This window comes from Triturus cristatus, chromosome 10 (genome assembly GCF_964204655.1).
Source record: "Triturus cristatus chromosome 10, aTriCri1.1, whole genome shotgun sequence".
Taxonomy (NCBI): Eukaryota; Metazoa; Chordata; class Amphibia; order Caudata; family Salamandridae; genus Triturus; species Triturus cristatus.
The window spans coordinates 1,220,910,624-1,220,938,096 of record NC_140593.1 but is presented as its reverse complement, the minus strand read 5'-3'; the positions used below and the strand labels follow the sequence as shown (position 1 = coordinate 1,220,938,096).

Genomic DNA, 27,473 nt, shown 5'->3' with positions numbered 1-27,473 from the left:
CAGCGCCTCCCACACACTATACAATGACATGCGCTTGAATAACCAGAAAACCTCAGTGATGACAAAAATAAAAACACACTGGCAGCAGAGGGGCTTGGCATTCGGTGTAGCGAGCTGGTTACGTATAATTTAGAGGGCCCTTCACTGACGGCACAGAGGAGTCCGTGATACTCACAGCAAGCTATTGACTTCTAGTACAGAGGACCCTTCACTGATGGCGAAGAAGAGCTTCTAATTAGATATAGCGAGCTGTTGACGTTCAGTAGAAGAGGACCCCCCACCGGAGGCCACAGAGAAGCCAGGATTGGACATAGCAAGCTGATGACGTACAGTAGAAGAGGACCCCTCACTGGAGGCCACAGAGGAGCTGGGATTGGACACAGCGAGCCGTTGAGGTACAGTAGAAGAGGACCCCTCACCGGAGGCCACAGCGGAGCTGCGATTGGACACAGCAAGCTGATGACGTACGGTAAAAAGAGGACCCCTCACTGTAGGCCCCAGAGGAACTAGGATTGGGCATAGCAAGCTGTTGACATACGGTAGAAGAGGACCCCTCACTGGAGGCCACAGAGGAGCTGGGATTGGACACAGCAAGCTGTTGACATACGGTAGAAGAGGACCCCTCACTGGAGGACACAGAGGAGCTGGATTTGGACACAGCAAGCTGTTGTTGTACGGTAGATGAGGAACCCTTTCCAGGACCCAGGAACTCATGATGCAAGCAGGTTTTTGAGAAGCACACAAGTAGATCCGCCATACCCTTAATACCAACTTCTCCACAGGTTGGATGAGAGCTAAGAGCAGCCTGAATTTTTTTTTTATGCCTAACCCATAATGCACCGAGCGCGAGAGCTAGCCAAACGAGTTTAAGTCACTCCATTTAGTTATAGGGGGGATTCTCCTTCATAACCACAAGGTCGAAGGACTGAAGTTAGTTTTCAGGCTGGGTGGCATGAGGCTGCCACACTGTCTGGCTGCACGTCGGGTGCTTTCCTCCAGCCCCTCAAAGTCAGTCCATCAGCTGGACAACATTGTTTTTTAGCCACTTATGTAGGACATTTGCATGCATTTCTGTGCAGGTTCACTCTGGACCTCTGAGCTATTTTAAGCCTTCCAGCGTATGTTACTGCAACAGCGAGTGGATGTGCAATGTTTCTCACCCAGTCTTAATCTGGTGCCCACTTCCCCCTGGCTTCCTGTCCTCTGCCAGGAAGCGAGCCCTGTGGTTTCATAGCAAATCTTTCACTCTCAGCAGAGGCGAGGACGATGGGTCAGCACCCAGAGTGGAACTTTTGAGCAAGATACCATGAGGCATCTTCAACGCTCTGCCCCCAACAAACAGTGCACCTGCCCCAGAGTTAGGAGTGCACAGTCACAAGAACCAGAGCTCACGAGCCCGCCGACAGTCGGTGCGACAGCAGCCACATCTCTCCACAGCCCATGTAGGAAGAGTTGCTCTGGAGAAATACGCAGAATGCCTGGCTGTGTGCAAGATGCACTACAAGGGCAACGTTTGCAGAAAGAGTATCTCAAAGAAAGGCTGGTGGTTTGAGAATGAGAGGTCAGAGTGAACACCTGTGACAAAAGAACAACTTACTCACCTTTAACAATAGTTCTGCTGCATAGGAACATTAAATGACCCAATTTTTGGTAAAACACACCCCGCTTTCAACATTTTACAAACTAACAGCAGAACTGTTCCCTGTGGTGTCAGAAGGCATCAATGACATATCTGCCAAAGTCAATTGAGTGTCCTTTTTAGAACTTGGGGAGAAGAAGGCTCCAGGTTGAACTATAAAAGATAATCTTGTGGGACAATTATTTTTCTACTATGATAACTTTTTAACTTGAGCAGAATTTTCCAGAAGTGGCTTGTTTGGTCGAGTATGCCAGGCACAGAGGCCTCAACTGAGGGGATGTCTGAGAGCTTTCCATACCGCTCCTCTATTTCCACTAGCTTGTTTCTTTGCACTCATTCATTTTTACTCATCTTTGCCTCATTTTATCTACTTCTCAACCACAACTTACTAGTCATTGCACACCCTTCTTCCTTCCTCACCAACGGCTTCTAACCTCATCATATAATTATCTGAAATACTGACCACGGCTGTTCCTTTTCCACTCGCCCCACGGTTACTTCCCCTTCTTCTAAGACCTTCTCATCTGACACTTTCTTCTTCACAGAGATAAATGAAACTATTCCAGTCCTTTGGTGTCCTCCCCATGTCCCTCTGATGGCCTCCTCAGCTGTACCCATGAAGCTCCTTTTTCACCACCCTGATCCCTTCTAAACCGCTCTCTTTCTACAACAGCGTTTCCCCTGCCCACAAATCCACGGTGGTCCTCTCGCTTCTCTTACTCAATCACTACAAACTACCACTGATGCCTCAGCATTACCATCCATGTCCTCCACTCTAGTACTCTCCTCCCATAACCGCTTGCAGCAAAACACCGCCCACCTCCCTTTCACCGTCTTTGCTTCATGATGCTCTTCCCCACTGGTCTCCAGCAATTCTCTGGATACAGGGCGAGACCTTTCTTCACCGCATGAGACATCAAACGCTCCACTTTCTATCTTTATACAATGTGGACGCACTACGAGATTCTGCTTCTCCTTTCACTCCATTTCTAAAACTTAAAACCCCTGCATGTAACCAGCAATACATTCATTGCAGATATAACTGCTCCTCCCGGACACAACTACACAGCTCAAAACCAAAATATTTCAATTGAAATAGCCAGAATCACACTGGAGCGTTTCCGTCCCCAAGGACTATGACTGACCACCAGCTTGGAGAGGCACACCAAACCTCAGGTCACACAACACACTACAAGAGTGATTCCTACGTTTAATAATTTGTAAAGCTTCATGTGGAGCCCATCATTGGATAACAATACATACAATATACTTATGTTGCATCTGGAATGGCCCTGAAGGGTTGTGGGGTTCAAGAAGATGATGACAAGGACCTCTGTGTTCCTCTCTGCCTCTTCAGAGGAGTCCCCAAATGAGAAAATAACCTCTGTGACAGTGCAGAGTAGTAACCCTCTGTAGCATGGCACGCCACACCCACACACAAGACAACTTTTACTGTGTGGGCTAGTTACTGCAGAAGAGCCACAGAATGTTACTAACTCTTTAGACTACATTCACACTCCATGGTCTAAGCCCACAGGAAGTGCCGTGGGCTGAGCACTTACAGCTTCCACTATGAAAACTACAAACAGATCTCAGCTACAGCTTTGATCGTAATTTTCTTTTTTATTAGATCAATATTGGCTCCGCGCTCCTTCTAAAAGGTACTGAAAAGTTATTCCCTTTCCAGCTTCATACACAGGCAGTGGTGATCCCCTCACTGTTCATATTCCACACACCCCTCAACAGGGTCATCAATGTAGTAGACCCCAGAGCTTTGGTTCCAGCCCCCTTGAGAAGTGAGGCCTTGTTAAAGAAAAGGTTTCTGGCTGTGACAACATATGGAGTTTGGATACCAAAATCATTAAAAAAAAAAAATGCTCTCACAAACAAATAAATTCCTTTTTTCTTTAGATCTATACTGTCTGGAGACCACAGAAGCAGCCAGACCATACACGTTTAAGGACTGGTCTCCCAGACAAAAACGCTGGCTCTATCACAAGCCATTTCTCGCATTTTCTCGGCCAGTAATGTTGCCTTTAATGTTGATTCCTCCATCTTATGAAAATCGAATCTTCAACCTGACTATTTTCTCTATACCGTACCTTAGGGAGACTCCGCAGTTGGGAGTGAGATCTGCACATGGTAAAGTACAGGGAAACAAATGTATTTACCTTGAAAATGAATATTAAAACTACGTTCATATTAAATATTAATGTAAACTAAGCGTATATATTTACTTTAAATGTAGAACAAAATAAATGCATGCAACAGCACTATTAAATGAATTTGAATCAAACTTTTAATCAGTGGAAATACACTAAATTAAAAAAAAAAAAAACTGAAGTTTAATTAAAATATGAATTCCTACCTAAAGATTTGTTTTCATTGTGAGTTAATCATTATTCCAAATGATGTATATAATTCATTAAAATAAATTTTTACATATATTGCTACATTATTTTTAAATGTCAGAAAAGTTTATTAAAATGTTTTATACTTAAATAGTAAACATGTATATATTTTACATATTGGGTAATTTAATTTATATTTAATCTATTTTTCAACTATTTTAAATATTTTAATTTACTTTAACATTAATTCCTATGGAGTTTATATGAAAGGGCTCCCCCCGGTGCCATGTTTACCTTCACCCCGGTTTCCCCTCCAGGAAGTTTGTTGAGTTTCCCCACCTTTTTGTCTCCCTGGTCTTTTCTCTCGCTACTTTCCTACCAAGGAGTCCTGTACCTCCTTTACTCACGTCGATGAGGTCGGCCACGTCATGGATGTAGTAATTGTTCATGGTGGCGTTGACGGCGTTCAGGTTCAGGAGGTAGTCGTTCCGCGCCTTTGTGCATTTCATCTTGTTCTCCAGGTACTTGTTCTGCCTCTGCCAGGAAGAGTGAGAACACTCATTAAAGGAGGGGGGGGGCACATGGAGCAGAGAAATACCAAAGATTAACCCAATGACACAAAGACTAGCAGATAACTTGTGAGCCATTTATACAAATAAGTTTAAAAAATACCATTCACAAATACCAGCACTAACCAAAAACCAATGGTGAGAGCATCTAGAAGCCAAGGTGAGACAAGGGCGGGAGTGGAGCCGCTGAAAAGCCGCAGGAATGGAATTTCATCCTTGTGTGCAAATTCCACTTGGGTAGTCCACCACCGAAAACTACAATTTTGGAGGAATATGGTAACACCTGGGGCTGAGAATCCTTTGACAGCAATTACACAGGCAATCTGGGTATCACTGCTTTTTGGAGCATTGTTAATTGCCACATTTCTTTACATCTGGTGCTCAGTTTCCTATCTTGGTCCAAACAATGAAGAGATGTCTATTTTACATTCCACACCAACTGCCTTTGTTTGCATATTCTAAGCACCAACAGGAAACTACACCATCAATATTTTCAACTCCCTCATTACTTAACCTATCAACAACAAAAACCCTCCCTCATTCTCTTACTTGTCACTCAGATGAATATCTCACGCTCCCAGCTATCAATAACCAATAGGTTGATTCCAACTCCTTTTCAAATTGTTTAATACTCAATAGGTGGCTTTCTCCCCGTTCAATCGAATTCCAAAAATAATACTAAGTCCGTGGAATGTCTCCAGAACCTCTACTTAATGTCTCCGCCACATGAAGGTCTGCCCGGAGAACCCCTCGTCCCCCTTGACCACTTCTAATCCTTCGTTGATATCTGGTCAACTTACCTTTTCCACCAGCTTCTCCCCCTTTTTCAGGGAGCTCCGCCTCGGAGCGCGGTTCTCGAGGCTGAGGGTGTGGTCCACAGGCTTCCCCGTTCGTTTCTCCTCCTGCTTCTCAGCCTCCTTCAACTTGTGCTCGGCATACAGACTCTCGCTGTGGTACTGCTGGTAGGTCTTCATGGCCTGGGCCACAGGGGAGAAAAAAGAGAACACAGAAGAGAAGGGAAACCTCATTGATCATCACGAAACCTCACAGCACATCCCTGGACTAATTCTTACCACGCATCTCTGGACTAAATCTCCAAGATCATCAATAGAAGGAATCTCACAGAACATGCAGTCTGGATCGCTCTAAACGTATCCAGACTAAGGGCCAGATTTGGGTCTCGGCAGACGTGTTACTCCATCACAACGGTGACGGATAGCCCGTCCGCCGAAATATAAATCCCATAGGATATAATGGGATTTAGGTTTCGGAAGATGCGATAACGGTCACCGCTGTGATGGAGTAACCCGTCCGCCGAGACCGAAATCAGGCCTTAAAATGTCAATGATCGTCTCCAGATTAAATATCAACGATTATCCTAGACCATCCCCAGACTAAATCTGATAGATTATCTCCAAGATAAATCTGATCAAACAAATTGAGACTAACATTCTTTAATATTGGTAGGAAGGGGAGATGAGGGGGCGGGGTTGGAACAATTTTTTGTCAATGATCAGTAGCATGTCCTTGGTAATTTAATGTACTTCTACTCAGTATGGTGTCACTGGATATGGGAGTATCCCCCGGCAAGTGAACCCGTATCAAGACCAGAGCAGATCAGGTCTCTATATTAAGCAAATGGATTCAAACATCACTGAACTCAAACTACCTTAAAATGAGAACCTAGGAGTTATTTAAAACAGAATCCAGGGTCTATACGACCTGATCGCATAGAAAAAAAGTGTAACTATTGTGGCTGCCTGGAATGTGATTGTGGAAAATTGCATAAAACCGAAATTGAGGCAACATAATCGATGAAGATTGATCGCATCAATGACCTGTTATACACTAGCGCTTGAGTTACAATAAATATGTCTATCTGGGTCTAAAAAGCCAACCCTTCACATGATTTTTTAAGCGAGTGCTAAAGAAGAGCAAAAGCTACTTGCTTATCTTCAAAGGGGTTGAAAATACTATGAATGTCAATAAATTTAACAGCGATGCTCTGCGTTGATGGAAAGAGATTAGAGGAACGCGTCTAACCTTCACACTGTACACTCGGAAAGTACAGATTGCAGTGAAGGGAGGAACTTTGATCTGATCAAACAGGTGTCAAAGGCCTCTACTTGTTATGAAAGCATCGGGCGCTGCACAATTTTCAATCCCACCAGACAACAATTAGCCTATATATAAATTGTGCATCAAAGGTATTCAAGGATGAAAACACAATGCCCGCCACAAATACAAGAATTTCCAATCCAAATGATCTACATAAGAGATTGTTCAATTTCTCACCTCACTTGATATTGGGGACCTTTTGACCAATCCTAAACCCTAGAGAACAAGGACACTGATGATCAGAGACTCTAAAAGTCTAAAAAAAGAATTAGACAAACAAATGACCTTTACTTCAGAGTCAACCTTCATCTTGAAAGGCTATGACGAAAATCACCACAATCACTATTTTGGCCAAGCACAAAAAATGTCAATAAAAGATGGACGGGGATATTGAAGTACTGGAGGTCGGTTGCGTTGCCCCTTACTTCTCTACAACTTTTCAGAAACCATAACCATTGATCAGGAGCACAGCCACTATGGAGAAAAGCAGGGCTCTGGCTAGAATTGATGTGTGGCATGAATTTTTTAAAAAGATTTTATTCAGCTTCATGTGAATTGTTTACCTAAACCAACACAAGCTTGATAAATCAGCTACTGGTATAAGAATTTACCGGAGTCCGTGAAATTGTTAAATCTAACCACTCACTCCCTTTTAGGATAGTTCAAATTGTGGATGGCCTTTTTGCACAATTTTATAAATCTTGTAAAACCAGACAAATTTCCAAACTGCTCCATCAATTTCACAACTTTTCTGCAACAGCCGAAGTGAGGTTTATACCTGCTGAGGCTCATATAGTGGCCACACCAGAAATAAAGGAAAATAACTCACTGCAAGGTACAGACCAATAACATTTCTGGATTCAGACTGCAAAATGTATATAGCAATCTAGTTCGACACTTTAATGAAAGCAAATGGGTTAACTAAGAACCAAATCATGTGCCACCTCACTGCAACGCAAAAATAGGGACACACGTTTTTTTTTTTAACAAGACAAGTAGATTTCTGAAGCATTTCTTCCCTTGGACAAGTAGATATTTTATAAAATTCCACACCCCTGTACAATTGATATGATTTTCAAGAGTAGGGGGGAAAACTGTAGTTCTAAAGATGGCCTAAAAGGGATGGGGGGGGGAGGGGAGGAGTGACTTCTCCGGCACTCACGGCCTGGACCTCCGAGATGGTCTTCAGCAGCTCCTCCTGCATCTGCAGCCCCACGTCTTTACTCTGCAGGAGAAAGGAAGCAATGAAATAAGCTCTGGGGGACAGAGAGAAGCAATAGTCAGTGAATTAAAGTCTGATGGGTACAGGTGTAGGCACAGCTTACCTTCTTGGACAGGCGCGCAACGTCCTCGCCGATGTGCATCAGGCGCTGGGTGAGGAAGCCAGTGTAGACCTCACTCAGGGCCCCATGGTCCCGGCTCTCCTGCCGGGTCTGGTTCAAGATCATATACCAGCAGTTTACTGGAGACAACAGGTTCTGGTCTTTCCTGGGGAGGGAAGGAGGGACAGAAAGGAGGGTGAGAATATCCCTGCTCCCCCACTCTTTAGACGCTCACCTCACGACTAACGTCTGCTGACTCTCTACTCACCATCCTTGTTCTCTCTCTGACCCACCCAAGATCCAAGGTCATGTGTTTGTAACACACCAAGGGCGTCAAAAAAAAAATTCGCAGGAAAACCCGTCCGATGGGCACTTGAAACATACCTTGAGACATGCGTTCTTGATTGTTCAGAAGTGTTCTCATACAATGGCAACCTGGCAATATCAGGCCGATAATACCCTAATTTTGCCCTGAAGAAGACTATGTTTTGGGATGAAACGTGTTGGTTGTGTCCCTGTTCTTATTTTAAAGTAAAGTAAAGAAATAAAGAATGAACATGAGAATGGACGCATCTCCTGATGTTCTGGATTCAATGACTAAATATTCTTTGCAACTCTGTATCTTGACTCTCTCTGGGATGCAATATTCTCCTTGTAGACTCGTAGTAATGCTAGTCAGTGTGATCGTCCAAAGTGCTAACAAGCAAACAGGGGGCACGCTGCTCCAGTCCCAGTCCAGCGACACCAGAACCAGCAGCACCACATGCGGATCTAGACCATCTGCTCCATTATCGAAAAAAAGCAGTTATTATACTAGCCCGGATAAGTGCTGGTAAAGTTATCATGGGCTGAGAAGACCTACTGTGGATAGGCATGCACCGGTACAAGTCCGCGATTGGTAGCCGCCTGACCCTGGGATCTGGGATTCAGGGTGGCATTGTGAGCTACCGACAGACCGCAAAAACTGCTTCAGGGTCAGTGTGGAAACGTGCAAGTCCAGCCATCCTTAATAAGCAAAGGCCTCCACTCTTGAGTGCCCGAAGCAGGGGGATCAGTGCGTTGTTTGCTTTCGACTGTTGTTCAGGTGGGGTGCTTGCTGTATTTCTGTAGCAAGTTATTTTATGAGATGGGTTGAGTTGGTGGTACTCCTTCCTGCCCCCCCCAAGCTCCCGCCCCCACCCAGCGCAGGACACAGAGGTCAAGAGCAGAGAAGGAAGTTACACCCCATGGTTAGCTGTAAATTTCAGTGGTGTGGCCAGAACAGAGGGCGTTAACGTCTCCATCCCCGGCCTAACCTCAAAGCCGGTGCTGTTGCGACTGTGGAAACAGGACTGACGAGGTCTAGCATCTCCTTGTTAGGGGCACCAACAGAGAATCTGGGCTTCCCCATAAACTCTCAGGTGTGTTTTGGGCATCTTGTACTCTACTTAGGTGAGCATTTAAGTACTGTTTAAGGACAGGCCTGTGTGAGATGGAAAAATCTCCTCTGGAGCTAGAGGGCCGAGAGAGAAGGTTTATCTGCACTTTTGGTCGAAAGAGGAACAACCGGCCAACCCCAACAGAGAAGTTAAACAGGAAGGAAGAGATATGCGTGGTACTCAGTCAAGGCTGAATCCGCAACACTCACAGGACACAGCAAAAATACTCCTTTTCAGAGGCAGCGTCACAAGAATCATATTTGGAGTTGAAAACTTGGTGTCAGAAGCCACCTTCTTTTGCGGAAGGAAAAGATGGCTGAAGACCTTCATGTTTGCTGTGGAAGAGCCTCTGTAGCTCCCTGGCCAGGCAGACAGCACAAGGACAGACCAAAGAGCTCTTCAAGGTGTCCTTGTTTCACCGTCTGGTAGCAGGGGCCGAGCTCAAGGCTTATTTTGGGAGAGAGGCTTAATTTGCAGGAAAGGGCAGGAGTTAACAAGTGATAAGCAACTCAGCTAAAACAATACATTATGCAATAAACAGATCACATTTATTAAAAAGAGAAAACGTATTACACAACAATTCTCAAAAAGAGATAACACTCAAATGGAGCAAACTGGTTTTAAGCATTTTACTGCAGGTCAATGTAAACAACCATTAAAAAAAGCAGTTTAAGTAATCAAATGTTGCCTTATGATTAGAAACATTACTGAGAGTCAATAGGGCAGTATTCACTAAAACGGTAAAGTTAGGTTGAGAGTTAACAATTAACGGAGGTACAATAGGACGTAGCCCTTGTTATGGAGCTCAGTCATCACTAGAGAATGAAGCGGGAAGGTTTTATCCAATGAGGGCTCCCTAAGATCCAGCATGTTGATTGGGTCATTGTGGTGCAAAGGTCAAAGGTCTCCTTCTGGGAGAAGAGGCCTCTTGATGATCAATTCAGCACATGTGGTTGGACACAGGGTGGAGGTTTGACTCATCACCTCTCCGTTTGCAGAGTATCAGTGCCGGGAAGGATGCATCATTCCTTGAGGGCTTCACCCCCATCATCTGAAGAATTGCTGTAAAGGGTCTACGTTTTTGGGCAGTAGGGTGTAACTTAAGGGCAAACTTCACGGCACTTGCTGGAAAGCCACAAGAGCGCTTTTGCAGACTTTGATTCCAGCAAATAAGGAAGAAAATTACACTTCAGATCTCGCTCACTCATCAGGGCGGACAGCCGGCTCGAGTAACGAGCAGGCAAACAAGCAGCGTCTACTGAAGGTCTGGGCATCCTGCTCTCCCTGGACATCACAGCTCCCAGGACAATCAGGCTTCTAGGCACTGCGGCTTTGGAAGCAGGCGGGGCCTCTGCAGCAGGCAAAGTCCTCTGCCAATAAGTCGAGGTTCTGGAAAGCAGTTCAGTCCAGGAGGGACTCGGTTACAGGACCAGGAATGTAGAGATTGTCTTCTTGACCCAAGAAGATCTGCAGGAACATGTATTTGCCAATCTTACCATTTTTAGAAGGGAGAGGGATATCCCTATTCCCAAGCTGTCCTTACGGGCCTACAACCCTTGTGGCCGCAGTGTGACTATTGAATATTAGAAGTTGGTTAAGAAGCATTCCAAGCCACCCTGCCAAAATCGCTTTCATTGGAAGAGGGCAGGAGTCCTTTCCTTCCTCTCATCTCCCTCTCCTTTTAAATTTAAGCAGAAGGACTCTGATGAGCCAGAGAAGGCGTGGGGAGACCTGCTGGTCTTGCAAATCTATTCAGTTGGCTGGAGGAACAATAGTTTGAGCGCTTGGGCCATCACAATCATGGGTCACACTGGACCAGGTCAGGTGGGACACCCCAGTTTGGACCTAGCCAGAAGGTTAATTTGCCGACCGGTTTCAATCACTACAGATAAGCCTCCCTTTGTGGGACTGGATGGCCTAAAGTGGCATTTATATTCTCAGATAAAAGTATTATTTGGAGGCAAGAAGTTATCAGTAGTTTGATTTTCTTTTTTTTGTAAAGTACATTCATCATGGTTTAAATACGGCTCCAAGTAAGACCTGGTACGGAAAATCAACCAATAATAAATGTATGACTTACAGCAGATGTGCCGGTAGCTACGAGTGCGCCCCATGTGCTGGCAGGGCCCAGGACACATGCAAAGCACATTTTTGGAGGGAGACATTTTTCTCCAGGCTGTGTTAAAAGTAATTCAGGGCAGACTAGATTCTTTACATTTTATCTCCGGCTTAACATTCTCAAAGTACATCAAAAATATGAAACCAAGCTCTGCCCAATGAACAGGGCGAAAAAACACAGGCCAGCGGCTTATGCTCTTTCAGGGTCATCTCTCGTTGTCGTTTAGACCTCCTCACGGTTCAAAATTCGACAATAATAATAAGCAAGGCAGCTTCAGGAGGAAGGGCCACGCCAACTGCATGGCCGTGGTCTGGAACCAGTGGATGATGGCCACAGAATGGAAAAACATCCGACCAGCTCATCCAAAGGGCATTCCGCGAAGAACTGGCTTTCGGATGTTAAGATTCCGAATTTTAAACTTCTTGCCATGAGAAAGAGGCTAACTGGAGGCATCTCCCACTGCTCAAAGACTTTTGCGAGAAGCTTGTCATTTCTTTCCCACTCATGCGCTTCCAAGAAGCTACAAGCTCTGCCCACTACAAAGACCTCCTTATGTCCCTCTGCCTCTCTCACTGAATACCTAGCCAGTACTATCAATGGCTTTCTTGGTCAACCCCCATGTACAGTTATCCTAGCCCTTACTGTGACTTTACTCATCGATCATCTGTCCGGCCCCAGTCTTCTTCACCCCACCCACCGACCGCTGATGGCGCTCCAGTCTGTCCTCCGAACCCGCTCATTCCTACCATATCCACAGGACATCCAACTCACCTGTGCACCATAGGCTCCTTTTAAAGCCAAAATAATGTAACAGCTGAGTAATAACTGTGGTTCTATGTAGCCTCCCTAAAGTCTTTGTATCCTGCTCACTGGCTCTTGCCCTTCTCGTTTCAGAAGCGCTGCAGTCTGTGCCCTACCATGGGCGATGGTTTATCCTCTGCCAACCATCACCCTGTCCTTCCGATGGCTCCCTATCTGCCAAAAACCACCATGTCCCTACCCAACTTCCAATAACACCTCCTCTGCCAAAAACTTCCCTGTATCCCCACTTCCCTTAAGTAGGATAATACCTCACCGTCAGGTATCACTCTAGTTCATTCGGTGCCGAGTACCTCCCCTCCTACCTGGGTTCCGTGCACCGTCAGGTCTTACTCTAGATCATTCGGTGCCGAGTACCTCCCCTCCTACCTGGGTTCCGTGCACTCCACTGCACCATGGCTGCACCCACCGAATGCCCTCTGTCCTTCACAATTTTCTTCTTATAACTCTTCTACATCTCTCAGGAGCTTTGGACCCTTCTCACAGCGCTACGGCAATCGCTCTCTGCTCTCCACGCAATGTGGACTAACATCTACTGTTTTTCCTTCAATGTAAATGGCCCCTCGCCCTCTATATGGTGCTCATCAGATTCCCCAACTTCACCCGCACACGTGATGTCCCCCTCATCCTCCCTCTTCATTCCCCCAGTCACTTCACCCCCAGGACAGCTCTTTGTTTGGCTTCTTCGATGCACTCTACAAAGATACAAGATAATTTTTTTCTTCAACTTGGGCCTCTCAACTCCTCTCTTGAAAATCAGGCTGCCTTGTTGACACCCGTCACAAAACAGGCCTCAGAACCTAAAACACCAGCTGAAATCTTCCAAAATCATTTAACTCACGGGGCCACCAAGCTTGCAAAAGGTCAGCCAGGATGAGACCATTGGATGCCACCAGGGTCTGCAGCAAAATCATCAGCCGGGTAGGAAATTCAGGGGATTCTCCTTCGGCTGCAACGACTACATTCTGGGCCCAGCCTCCGCCCCGATTCTTTCTCTCACCTGAAGTTCTGGTGCTCCCTGGAGTTGCGTATCTTGGAGGAGAAGCGGTCACTCAACTTCTCCAGGCCACGCGAGTACTCCAGCTCGATTTCAGCCTTGCGACGCAGGAACTCAGACAAGTCCTGCAGGAGCTGCTGGCGAATGTCCACCTGGACGTCAAGGCACCTGAGCTGCTCGGCGAGCTGAACACGGATCTCTGTGGGACAGAAGGGAGAGAGATGATCAGGGCGGGTGTAGGCTATGAGGCCGTCCCCATCAGCTGCGTACAGGCAAACTTAGGCCCATCACGGCGCTGCAGGAGACACAATCAACCACCACCAGGCCAATCAGCGCCAAGCGCTGCGTTCTTCATTCATTTATCCATCTATCCATTATTCTACTTCCCTGGCAGGGTGTGAAAGCTTTCTCAAGTACTTCATGACATCAGAGTGCACACACACATCATAACTGTAGTGAAAAGGACACCAGTATTCTTTGCACATGTGTTTTGTTCGTTATCTGTGAAGCATAAACCTTAAACTCGGGAGACGTCAGGGCGATGTACGTATACTAAAGCAGAAACTAAATATTACAATTTTAAAAGTATGAGGAATCAAAATTCAAAGAGAATACAAACCAAAGCATTGAATCCAGACATCAGAATTAAAAGTTACCATTGACATTAGGAGAAAAAAAACCAAGATAGATAGGAATGGTGAGCTAGCTAGCCAGAGAGTAAGTAAAAACAATGTATATATGAAACAAAAATTTATTTTGAGCACCCTTCGGAAAGAAAGATTTTTGGGAAAAGGAGCAGATGAAACTCCATCAGGTGAGAGTTTTGAACAGTTAGATTTACATCATCATAGTGATAAGATGGTCATCCCTGACTGACTACGGACTATCAAACATGGAGAGAGGGTACAGAGCCCAGGTAACTCTTCGCTCCTCGCACACTAATGGCTTCCAATGGCGAAGAGCGCCCCAATTTCACAAGCCAGCACCAACACTCGCCTTGGATGGTCCTGCATGAAGCAGGGATTGAGTTAGTTTCTGGGGCGATGTGGCAGGCCATGACGAGTACTTGAAAGGAGGCCCAGGCTACATGTTACATCACGAGGGTAATGATGTGTGGTTTCCATCAATACATTCTTGCATATCAAGTATAATTTTACCACTCCCCGCACCTACCCTAACTCCAAATTACAGTTACACTTGTTCACTTAATTTTCACCCTCACACCTGATTGATGATGTACACTGAAGCAGCAGCGTATGCTTCCCTCACACACAGAACAGGTACCTCGCATCGGCAGCAAATGCCTGTCACACACAGCAAGGGTATATCACAGCAGCATATAATGATTCCGTCACACACAGATATGGATACAAAGAAGTGCCAGTGAATGCTTCCCTCACACACAGAACAGGTACATCGTAGCAGCAGCGAATGCTTCCCTCACACACAGAACGGGTACATCACAGCAGCAGCAATGCTTCCCTCACACACAGAACGGGTACATCACAGCAGCAGCAATGCTTCCCTCACACACAGAACAGGTACATCGTAGCAGCAGCGAATGCTTCCCTCACACACAGAACGGGTACATCACAGCAGCAGCAATGCTTCCTCACACACAGAACGGGTAGTCGTAGCAGCAGCGAATGCTTCCCTCCCACACAGAACAGGTACATCGTAGCAGCAGCGAATGCTTCCCTCACACACAGAACGGGTACATCACAGCAGCAGCAATGCTTCCTCACACACAGAACGGGTAGTCGTAGCAGCAGCGAATGCTTCCCTCCCACACAGAACGGGTAGTCGTAGCAGCAGCGAATGCTTCCCTCACACACAGAACGGGTGCCCTCGTAGAGGCAAAAGGTACTACTGGCTTTGAATTACGATTACCTGAAGACCTAGTTTAAACACGCAATGAGGACATAAAAAATAAATAAGGCTAAAGAATGGAAAGAAGTAAGTGTAGACAAAGGAAAGCATTGGCCACCAGCCCTGCCACTACAGTGCACTTCTTTAATGGCCAATGTGTACAACAGGTGTCACTCACAGTGCAAGACAACCAATGGCTGCAGTGGGCGGACCCAGGGTCCCATGCGGAGCGCTGTGGTGGGATAGAAGCGAAATGTGTGTGACATTTAACCCGACTAATGGATGAAGAAGGTTGATCCAAAGTTCATCTATGTATGAATATATGCATGCATTTGTATTTATGTTTAATATTACTTGCATTTGGCAAAGCAGGTACGACGGCTGTCTGTAGGTCAGACTTAACAAGCATTGGCATAGCCAATAGATCTCGCCTTTGGGACCTTAGAAGTGTTTAGGCATGCAACAGTTGATGTTCTTGCACCAAGGATATTGTGCTGCATAACTAAACACTTATAAGGTCCCAAAGGCGAGCCCTAGGCTATGCCAATGCTTGTTTCATTGGTAAAATTCATGTCACAGAGCCATCTTGCTAGCAATGTTAAAACTAACTAATTCACAATTAATTAAGTGGTTCAACAAATGCCACTCAATCAAGCTCAACAATGTCTTTATTTCCATCATTTGATATTGGCAATAGCAAAGACGATGCCTCTCTCAACCTTCCACATGAAAATGCGTATTTTCTGATTTTCGCCTATGTTGCTTTGCCATTGTCTTTCTAATTCTTTAGCTAGACGCCTACATTACCCTCTGTGGTATAGTACCACAATATTGTGTCCTGAATATGACCTGATGATAACGTGTCCTAGATATCATTTCTAAAGCTATTGCCTCATTAAACAGAAAATCTACACCTAATGGAAGCATTGATAGTAATTATATTTAGGCCATCTTATTTATGTCAGAAGGTATTTAAGGTTCTTTAAGGATATTCTGACAATTAACCCAAATTGGCGAGTCATAAAATTAAAGACATTTTATTGCTGCGCTTGCTTAAAAAGCAGGTCTTTATTTTTTGAAAAGTTGGGGATTTCACGCTATAACGTCTCATAAAAAGTACATTTTCAAAAAAGTGTTCCGAAGGCAAATGCAGAAATAGAGCGAATACTGCTGACTGTGCACTGTCTCCAAAAGCTGCAGACGGGTCGGGGGATGGGGATTTTTGCAGAAAATTACAATTAGCTCGCATGCCTCTGGCAAGAAGATGCTGTCAGTTTTCCTAAGCGCCCTGCTAGCAGCTCACATGCACAGAGTTTCATGATACGGTGCATGTCGCCGGTAGGCTGGTCACACTGCTCCAGTAAAGGTCAATGAAGGGGCAAAGTGTGCAGATGGGTAAATAGTAAACAGTACGAAGCAAAGGGCTCAGAGGACAAGAAAAAAACTAAGTACAGGCCTGCTGTAACGTGCAGGTCGTCAATCTTTTACAGAGCGCTGTGGTCTTGAATTACCCTGCTTTGGCACCCTGTACTCCCAAAGTACGGCTTTTCTATTTTGTTTACATTGTTTAGGAGAAATTAAGAGGTCCGAGGAAGGGGTCTGGCAGGATTAAGTCTTCTGATCTTGGTTTGCTGCTGAAGTAATGTTGCTGGTCTTCAAGGATCACATTGGTGGGACAGAGTGCCAATCACCCAGCAAATACTATCTGCCCACTGCCAGCGCACCTGCACAGCGTAAGCGGGGGGGCAACACTTTCACAAAAGAGCATGATTGTGTTCAACATGAAGCATTACATCTGCCAGGCTAAACATTATCTCCCCTCTGTCAATCATCAGTTGGTTGTTCCAGGGTTCTGATTGGTAGGATATAAAACCTGCCTTTTCTGCAGCGCCATGAGCAAGCAGCAAAAAACACTAGTGTGTTAAAAAAAAAATCAGATTTGCTTCAGTCATTTTCCCACGTGATTTTCTGTTGACAGATCCCATACAGCAGGAAGGGGAAAGAAGAAGAAACAAGCATTGGGCGCGCTGCCGTAAAAGTAATGGCCGCACGGCCGTGAAAGTGATCGCAATTGCGATCAAAGCGAAAGTGATCGCGATCACACGATCTATGGTAAGCACGCGAGTGGTGCGCGTGCAGCAGTGATCGCGCTGGAAGGGAGGCAGATGGTGGCACTTTGAAAACCCATATACTAAATGTCTCTCAAAGTAGCGCATGCGCTGGCTCAGGCGAGACCTAAAAATGGTAGCAAAGCAATTTGGCAGCCTGAACACGCTTTTATAAAACGGGTAATAAGACTAAGGCATTAGAACTATTGGCGATGAAGTCAAATCATGCGGAAAACAACCAACCGTTTACCTACTAAACAGACCCAATCTCAAGTAAATAAATAAATACCAGCATTTGTAAAGCGCAGAGCTACCTCCGGAGAGGTGCTCGGGAAGATTAAGCAAGCTATTGCCCAGAATCACATGGTGCTGGGCTAACCTGCCGCCAGCACCAGGGATCGAACCATGAACCCCGTGGTCCGGACTCAGGCACCCTGGCCGCTGCGCCACAAAGTAGGGGGCGTTACAACCATCTTTGTAGACTAGAACAAGCAGTTCCTCCATCATGCATGGGTAAGAGTCAAGCCATACTGCAGAGCTGACTGCCCACTAAAACCTTTACAAGAAATGGCCTGAGACAAGGAGCCACCCGGGCTCTACTTTTATTTTGTTAATACCTACCAGATCTTCCAGAGCTTTTAAGCACAATACACAGCTTTCCTCCGACACAGGCCAGGTTCATATCAGCAGCCGGACCGCGGCCAAAGACCAATTTCTTTTTATCGGCTCTACCAAGGGGACTTCGATATGGTTTGTATAAACTCCCATAGTAGAACTAGATGGATTTTCTGCTGTTTGATTAAGTTAAAACCAAAATTAGGATAGCCTCGATGAAAGCAGTGAATTAAAATGGTAATGTGGATAACAAGATAATGAAGGACAGTGATGGATTACCACTACCTGGGAATCCATTTCAACCACAGGGGGAAGTACTCTTAGAATGTTCCTTATCTTTAGTGAAGGGCTCGATCTGCAAAGGAGTTCCCAAGAAAACAGGATGGACATGGGCAAGCAACTAGAAAGTGGACGACGCCGTTTAAAAGCAAAACGGAGGCGAGTCTCACAACTGCACCCCAAGATGTCTTCAAACACATAACCCTAACCTGGATGTAATCAGTTCCAAGAGCATCCGGTCTCTTCTGTCGTTATGAACCTCAGCCCCCATTAGAAGATCAAAGATCAATGCTTTATTTAATATCTTAAAGTCAGGCCATATATTCTAAAATGTTTGATTGGTAAGAATATTTGAGAACGTATACATACTCCTAAGAAGTTGATAATATGCTTACAATGCTGGAAAATAGAATTGCTCTGGTGGAGGATGTATGTACGGTGTTGTGTTCTGCAGAGTTGTAGGACGTGCTGTCACCCGGCAGGGTATCCTAGCGCTCAGCCGTGTGAGTCGAGGCACACCGAGGGTACAGTGGGACTACTCGAAACACCAGGCTTCAGCTGCTTTCGGGGTTCAAGCAGTGAGGAGGGGGCTGTGAAGTGTAGCGGTGGGTCCATCCAGGCTTCAGGAGTGAGCTAGGTACAAGGCTCGACCACCAGCCTGGGTTTTCTGTAGGCCTTCAGCTGCTTTCGGGGTTCAAGCAGTGAGGAGGGGGCTGTGAAGTGTAGCGGTGGGTCCATCCAGGCTTCAGGAGTGAGCTAGGTACAAGGCTCGACCACCAGACTGGGTTTTCTGTAGGCCTTCAGCTGCTTTCGGGGTTCAAGCAGTGAGGAGGGGGCTGTGAAGTGTAGCGGTGGGTCCATCCAGGCTTCAGGGGTGAGCTAGGTACAAGGCTCGACCACCAGCCTGGGTTTTCTGTAGGCCTTCAGCTGCTTTCGGGGTTCAAGCAGTGAGGAGGGGGCTGTGAAGTGTAGCGGTGGGTCCATCCAGGCTTCAGGAGTGAGCTAGGTACAAGGCTCGACCACCAGCCTGGGTTTTCTGTAGGCCTTCAGCTGCTTTTGGGGTTCAAGCAGTGAGGAGGGGGCTGTGATGTGTAGCGGTGGGTCCATCCAGGCTTCAGGAGTGAGCTAGGTACAAGGCTCGACCACCAGCCTGGGTTTTCTGTAGGCCTTCAGCTGCTTTCGGGGTTCAAGCAGTGAGGAGGGGGCTGTGAAGTGCAGCGGTGGGTCCATCCAGGCTTCAGGAGTGAGCTAGGTACAAGGCTCGACCACCAGCCTGGGTTTTCTGTAGGCCTTCAGCTGCTTTCGGGGTTCAAGCAGTGAGGAGGGGGCTGTGAAGTGCAGCGGTGGGTCCATCCAGACTTCAGGAGTGAGCTAGGTACAAGGCTCGACCACCACACTGGGTTTTCTGTAGGCCTTCAGCTGCTTTTGGGGTTCAAGCAGTGAGGAGGGGGCTGTGATGTGTAGCGGTGGGTCCATCCAGGCTTCAGGAGTGAGCTAGGTACAAGGCTCGACCACCAGACTGGGTTTTCTGTAGGCCTTCAGCTGCTTTTGGGGTTCAAGCAGTGAGGAGGGGGCTGTGATGTGTAGCGGTGGGTCCATCCAGGCTTCAGGAGTGAGCTAGGTACAAGGCTCGACCACCAGCCTGGGTTTTCTGTAGGCCTTCAGCTGCTTTCGGGGTTCAAGCAGTGAGGAGGGGGCTGTGAAGTGTAGCGGTGGGTCCATCCAGGCTTCAGGAGTGAGCTAGGTACAAGGCTCGACCACCAGCCTGGGTTTTCTGTAGGCCTTCAGCTGCTTTTGGGGTTCAAGCAGTGAGGAGGGGGCTGTGAAGTGTAGCGGTGGGTCCATCCAGGCTTCAGGGGTGAGCTAGGTACAAGGCTCGACCACCAACCTGGGTTTTCTGTAGGCCTTCAGCTGCTTTCGGGGTTCAAGCAGTGAGGAGGGGGCTGTGAAGTGCAGCGGTGGGTCCATCCAGGCTTCAGGAGTGAGCTAGGTACAAGGCTCGACCACCAGACTGGGTTTTCTGTAGGCCTTCAGCTGCTTTCGGGGTTCAAGCAGTGAGGAGGGGGCTGTGAAGTGCAGCGGTGGGTCCATCCAGGCTTCAGGAGTGAGCTAGGTACAAGGCTCGACCACCAGACTGGGTTTTCTGTAGGCCTTCAGCTGCTTTCGGGGTTCAAGCAGTGAGGAGGGGGCTGTGAAGTGCAGCGGTGGGTCCATCCAGGCTTCAGGAGTGAGCTAGGTACAAGGCTCGACCACCAGACCGGGTTTTCTGTAGGCCTTCAGCTGCTTTTGGGGTTCAAGCAGTGAGGAGGGGGCTGTGAAGTGCAGCGGTGGGTCCATCCAGGCTTCAGGAGTGAGCTAGGTACAAGGCTCGACCACCAGACCGGGTTTTCTGTAGGCCTTCAGCTGCTTTCGGGGTTCAAGCAGTGAGGAGGGGGCTGTGAAGTGCAGCGGTGGGTCCATCCAGGCTTCAGGAGTGAGCTAGGTACAAGGCTCGACCACCAGCCTGGGTTTTCTGTAGGCCTTCAGCTGCTTTTGGGGTTCAAGCAGTGAGGAGGGGGCTGTGAAGTGCAGCGGTGGGTCCATCCAGGCTTCAGGAGTGAGCTAGGTACAAGGCTCGACCACCAGACTGGGTTTTCTGTAGGCCTTCAGCTGCTTTCGGGGTTCAAGCAGTGAGGAGGGGGCTGTGAAGTGCAGCGGTGGGTCCATCCAGGCTTCAGGAGTGAGCTAGGTACAAGGCTCGACCACCAGACTGGGTTTTCTGTAGGCCTTCAGCTGCTTTCGGGGTTCAAGCAGTGAGGAGGGGGCTGTGAAGTGTAGCGGTGGGTCCATCCAGGCTTCAGGAGTGAGCTAGGTACAAGGCTCGACCACCAGCCTGGGTTTTCTGTAGGCCTTCAGCTGCTTTCGGGGTTCAAGCAGTGAGGAGGGGGCTGTGAAGTGCAGCGGTGGGTCCATCCAGGCTTCAGGGGTGAGCTAGGTACAAGGCTCGACCACCAACCTGGGTTTTCTGTAGGCCTTCAGCTGCTTTCGGGGTTCAAGCAGTGAGGAGGGGGCTGTGAAGTGCAGCGGTGGGTCCATCCAGGCTTCAGGAGTGAGCTAGGTACAAGGCTCGACCACCAGCCTGGGTTTTCTGTAGGCCTTCAGCTGCTTTTGGGGTTCAAGCAGTGAGGAGGGGGCTGTGAAGTGCAGCGGTGGGTCCATCCAGGCTTCAGGAGTGAGCTAGGTACAAGGCTCGACCACCAGCCTGGGTTTTCTGTAGGCCTTCAGCTGCTTTCGGGGTTCAAGCAGTGAGGAGGGGGCTGTGAAGTGCAGCGGTGGGTCCATCCAGGCTTCAGGAGTGAGCTAGGTACAAGGCTCGACCACCAGCCTGGGTTTTCTGTAGGCCCTCAGCTGCTTTCGGGGTTCAAGCAGTGAGGAGGGGGCTGTGATGTGCAGCGGTGGGTCCATCCAGGCTTCAGGAGTGAGCTAGGTACAAGGCTCGACCACCAGCCTGGGTTTTCTGTAGGCCTTCAGCTGCTTTTGGGGTTCAAACAGTGAGGAGGGGGCTGTGAAGTGCAGCGGTGGGTCCATCCAGGCTTCAGGAGTGAGCTAGGTACAAGGCTCGACCACCAGCCTGGGTTTTCTGTAGGCCTTCAGCTGCTTTCGGGGTTCAAGCAGTGAGGAGGGGGCTGTGAAGTGCAGCGGTGGGTCCATCCAGGCTTCAGGAGTGAGCTAGGTACAAGGCTCGACCACCAGACTGGGTTTTCTGTAGGCCTTCAGCTGCTTTTGGGGTTCAAGCAGTGAGGAGGGGGCTGTGAAGTGCAGCGGTGGGTCCATCCAGGCTTCAGGAGTGAGCTAGGTACAAGGCTCGACCACCAGCCTGGGTTTTCTGTAGGCCTTCAGCTGCTTTCGGGGTTCAAGCAGTGAGGAGGGGGCTGTGATGTGCAGCGGTGGGTCCATCCAGGCTTCAGGAGTGAGCTAGGTACAAGGCTCGACCACCAGCCTGGGTTTTCTGTAGGCCTTCAGCTGCTTTTGGGGTTCAAGCAGTGAGGAGGGGGCTGTGAAGTGCAGCGGTGGGTCCATCCAGGCTTCAGGAGTGAGCTAGGTACAAGGCTCGACCACCAGACCGGGTTTTCTGTAGGCCTTCAGCTGCTTTCGGGGTTCAAGCAGTGAGGAGGGGGCTGTGAAGTGCAGCGGTGGGTCCATCCAGGCTTCAGGAGTGAGCTAGGTACAAGGCTCGACCACCAGACTGGGTTTTCTGTAGGCGTGGAATGGGTGCAAGTAGCACATGGATTCCAATAAGCAAAATCCCACCAGAGAAGAAAAGTGCAGAAGGCGTCGTTTCAGCGAGAGGTTAACCAATGGGGTCACCGCCTGGGGTGGGCAGCTAGAGGCAGCCTCACTTGAATTCAAGCCTCGAAGGTCCGGATTCGGCACCCCTCTGCCGCTTCCCCAGGCTGCCTCTGGAAGCAAGGAGCTCGGAATTGGAGGTAAATGTCATTTATGGAGAGGAGGGAGGAACCGTTGGCCATATTCTGGGCTCTCGCTCGAATGACTGTACAAAGCGCCTTGCTCCAGAGAGCAGACTTCTGGGAGCACAGCTGTCGCACCGCAAGGCCGTCAGCTGGAATCCGCTTCCGAGCCACTGCGAGGCGGATGATCACAAGATTATCTGTATTTATTTAATTAGCAATTAAACAATTAAATCTACTGTCTGCACAGCAGCTGCACCGTGGATTGCTCCACACGGATATCTTATAAAACGGGAGATAATTCACTGTTAATTCTCGCGTCTTACGCCGAATAAACCCCGAATAATGATTCATTCCACTGATTGTGTTTGTAGAGCGGTTGGCCCTCTGTATGTTTTTTACTTCCTTTTTATTTAAGTCCGTTACATCTTTTCATGATTCTCTGTATATTTTTAGTGCACCGCTGAAAAAGATTTTATAAATAGGAACTGTAAAGTTGTCCGTGTTCTTTAAAGCAGCCAGGGTATAACGAGTTTTTTTAATGAAAGCAGGAGCGCGTGACGTCAACGGGATTATTCAGGGATGGTGAACACTGCACACTCGGTGCAGCCAGGCGCCTCTTTCACGACTACTTTCCATGTGTGTGTGTTATCTTCCGTTGCATAAATACTTAGTACCAGACCACTAACTGTAGTGTAACTATAGGTAGATATTACTCAATATTCAGCAAGTTCGGGGGGGGGGGGGGGGGGACACTCAAAGCTCTGGCTGAACATGAAATCTTTAACACACCACCCCCTTTGACCTACGCCGACACTACTCTTCCCCAGCTACCGTAGAGCCGAGGCCAGCCTCCGCCACAGACTCTGTGCAGTGTCCGGTGGTAGTGAACCTGCACCCACGCCTACGATGGTGGTGGTGATGGTGGTGTACTGTACCCCGAGTCAACCTTCACACTAGGGTGACCAACCGTCAGTAAATTTCACGGACAGTCCGTAATTTCGGCCGTCTGTCCGTTGTCCGTGAAGGATTCTTTAACGGAGCGTTACAATTTGTCTGTAATTTTAACCGGGCACCGGTCGCACCACCCTAAAGCCGGCACAGCTTCCACCCACCTCCCTTCTTGACTCCGATGCTGTTGAGGTCGGGTGCAACAGACGCCGATGCAGCACCAAAGCTCAGATACCAGCAGCATTGGAGAGGCACAGCGGGATGGCAACCCTCACACCTTCCGCCCTTGATGAGCTGTTAAGAGGGGCTTGAAGGTGACTGAGAGGGAGGGGTTGCAGCTTCGGCAGCAGGGGCATCTATTCAGATGCAAACAGCCCTGAATGTGTCATGTCTCTGCAATTTAGAGGGGCCTCACACATTCCCTTTCTGCCCAGGGCCCAAAACATCCTACAACCGGCCCTGATTACCCCGAGGCAGCACATGGTTCTCTTCACAGAGCTTAATTACTGTCACTAAATTGTAAGCACACCTTGGTTATTCAAACATGCAGTCTATAATGTAATAAAATTAAGAAATGGCACAAAACTAATATTTTGGAAAGAGAGCCTGTCTTGTCTTGTCCAGGAGGGGGGTGAGGAGCCCTACCCCACCCTGGAAGAGACCAAGATGATACTAGAATACTGCATGCCCACCCCTGTGCCCACCCTGGTGGATCCTGTTCCCCCTCCTGTGATGGCTCCTGCCCCCCACCCCCAGTGATGGCTCCTGTCCCATGTGGTGGCTCCTGTCCCATGTGGTGGCTCCTGTCCCCCCCCCCGCCTGTGATGGCTCCTGTCCCCCCTGTGGTGGATCCTGTCTCCGCCCTGGGTGGCTTCTGTCCCAGTCCTGGAATGGCTCCTGCAGTTAGGGTGAAGTTCTTGATGGGCCTCTTCTCAAAAAGGCTCAGCTCAAAATTAATATGAAAACGTGGGCGAGTAAGTAAGTGAAGGGCTGGGTGGATGGCTGGATGAATTAGTGAAAGGGTGAATGGATGAATGGAAGATTGAATAGATGGATAATGAGAGAGGATGGATGGATTGATGAGTGAGTGGAAGGATGGATGAGAGAAAAGGTAAATAGCTGGATGTATGGGTGGAAGGGTAGCTGGATGGGTAAAAGGGTGGATAGATGAGTGAAAGGATGGATGAGTGAAAAGGTGGATGATTGAGTGGGTGGATGGATGAGTGAAATGATGGATGGATTGATGAATTGATAAGTGCAAGGGTGAATGGATGGACGGATGAGTGAAAGGGTGGATGTAAGGATGGATGAGTGAGTGAGTGAAAGGGAGGGTAGATGGACAAAAGGATGAATAGATGAGTGAAGGTGTGAAAGGATAAATGGATGAGAGAAAGGATGGATGAGTGATAGGGTCAATGGATGGATTCATGAATGGATGAGTAGATGGGTGGGTGGATGGAAGGAAGGATGGCTAAGTGAAAGGGTCGATGGAGAGAGAAAGGGAGGATGGATGGATGACTGAAAGGGTGGAAGGATGAGTGACTGGGTGGATGGATGGATGAGTAAGTGAAAGGATGGCTGGATGGGTGAAAGGCTAAATGGCTGGATGGATGAGTGAATGGATGGTTGGGTAGAAGAGTGGATGGATGAGTGTACAGATGGATAGGGTGAAAGGGTGGATGGACGGATAATGGATAGATGAGTGAAAGGATGGATGAAGGGATGGATGAGTGAAATGATAGACGGAAGGATACATGATGGATAGGTTTGCAAATGGTTGAATATGTTTGGATGTTATGTTATGTTATGTTATGTTATAATGCGTTTATATAGCGCACGGCTACTCCAGAAGAGTGTCCCGGCGCTTTCCACATGCAGCTCAGTGTAAAATAACACAGACAAATAACAAAGCACAAGGCAACAAGGGGAAAAGAAACCTAAAGGTTAAAAAGCCAGGTCTTCAGGCTCTTCCTGAACTGCAGCAAATTAGCAGTGCTGCGTAGAGCCAACGGGAGCGAATTCCAAAGCTGGGGAGCCTTAAAGCTAAAAGAGCGCCCCCCCGTGCAAGCCTTCCTCACCCGCGGAACCACGGCCATGAAAAGAAAATCTGACCGCAGTGAACGGGCTGGGCGGTAAAAAGACAACCTCCGTTGCAAATATCTTGCGCCAGAGCCAAAAAGTGCTTTGTGCATCAGCGTCAAGGATTTAAACATAATCCGCTTCCGGATAGGCAGCCAGTGGAGCGTCTGCAGCAGCCCAGATACTCGCGCTCGCCTGTGAAGGCCAAAAATGGCACGAGCAGCAGAGTTCTGCGCCACCTGCAGGCGCTGGACCAAATAATCCGGGAGACCAAGGAAAAGGGCATTCGCGTAATCCAACCTGGATCCAATCAAAGCTTGCACAGTGATCCGCCTGTGCTCCACAGAAAGCAATGGTAAAAACTTGCGGAGCATCTTCAGAATGCCAAAGCAGGTACCAGCCAAGCCAAGAACATGCGCTCTCAACAAAAGTTTATTGTCCAGCTTAACTCCCAAGTTTTTGGAAACCAGCGATGACTGTGCAGGAGGGCACATGTCCGACGGCCACCAATCCTGCCACTCTGGGTCGGTGGCACAGCCGAAGAATAAAACCTCCGACTTACTGGAATTGGCCTTCAGACTATTCTGTTGGAACCAGTCGAAGACCATCCCCAGGCACCCCCGAATGCTCTCTCCATCAAATGCCTGATCTTTTCCGCATGTGAAGAGGAGTTGCGTGTCATCTACGTAAGACACAATCTGGGCCCCATGAGCCTCCGCCAAGGCCGCCAGGGGAGACATGAAGATGTTAAACAACGTCGGGCTCAACACAGAACCCTATGGAACTCCGACTCCCAATGGCGGCATCTCGGCGGCGCTCTGGGAAACCCAGATCGTCTGGCGGCGGCCCTCAAGAAAAGATGTAAACCATTTGAACACCGTCCCCCTAAGGCCGATGGCATGGAGCCTGGCGAGGAGCGCCGCATGGGGGACGGTGTCAAAGGCCGCCGACAGGTCTAACATGACAAGCATGGCCTTGCCTCCAACATCCAGAGTCTCGCGAATAACCTCCGAGACCTCCAACAAAGCCGTTTCCGTACTTAAATTAGGACGGAATCCAGATTGGGATGGGTGAAGTAGATTGTTTGTTTCTAGAAAACCCGACAGGATGCCATGCACATGTTTCTCTGTAATCTTCGCCAGAGCCGGAAGAAGAGAAATTGGCCTGTAGTTGGCCAGGACCTCGGCGTCCAAACCGGGCTTTTTCAGGAGGGGGATCACCATCGCCCTTTTCCAGGTGCGTGGGACACTCCCCTCCCTCAAGGAGGCATTAATAAGAGAATTAACCAGTGGATTCACCACCGCTGCCATCCTAGCCAAAAATTTGGCAGGGCAGGGGTCTAGCGGCGAACCCGATTTCAAGCTGGCCAACAGCAACAGGGACGCATCGCTGGAAACAGATGAAAAATCCGACAGCACAGCAACAGGCGTGGACGGTGGAACGCGTCCGGCCCCAGAGCCGCAACACCCCTCCTCCGACCTGTCCAAGAAAGAGGCCTGAATCGCCTTAATCTTATCTGTAAAAAAACTGGCAAGATCACACGCCCACAAGTCAGGTGAAACTGGTAGGGGCAGGTTGGAGCTGGGGGTCGTGAACTCCTTCACCACAGTGAAGATCTCCTTACAGGAGTTCACCGACTCCTCAATCCTCCTAGCGAGATATTCCTTCTTAGCACACAGGATATCCCGGTGATAAGCCTTCATAGCCGACCTATAGGCGAGTTTGGCCTTCCCGTCATACTGACGGCGCCAGGCCCGTTCAGCAACCTTACA

The 27,473-nt window shown here is 48.2% G+C and overlaps 1 protein-coding gene across 3 annotated transcripts in view; it reads right to left on the bottom strand.

Annotated features, from left to right (window-relative positions):
- Positions 1 to 27,473, bottom strand: part of ARHGAP4 (Rho GTPase activating protein 4) — a 219,068-nt gene that overhangs the window by 71,344 nt on the left and 120,251 nt on the right. For all 3 annotated transcript variants that reach the window (XM_085629762.1, XM_085629764.1, XM_085629763.1), the window contains exons 2-6: positions 13,356 to 13,551; positions 8,003 to 8,165; positions 7,840 to 7,902; positions 5,360 to 5,536; positions 4,398 to 4,526 (exon numbers count right to left, since the gene is read on the bottom strand). In XM_085629762.1, coding sequence (XP_085485888.1) covers positions 4,398 to 4,526; positions 5,360 to 5,536; positions 7,840 to 7,902; positions 8,003 to 8,165; positions 13,356 to 13,551 — 728 coding nt within the window. The remainder of the gene's footprint in view (positions 1 to 4,397; positions 4,527 to 5,359; positions 5,537 to 7,839; positions 7,903 to 8,002; positions 8,166 to 13,355; positions 13,552 to 27,473) is intronic.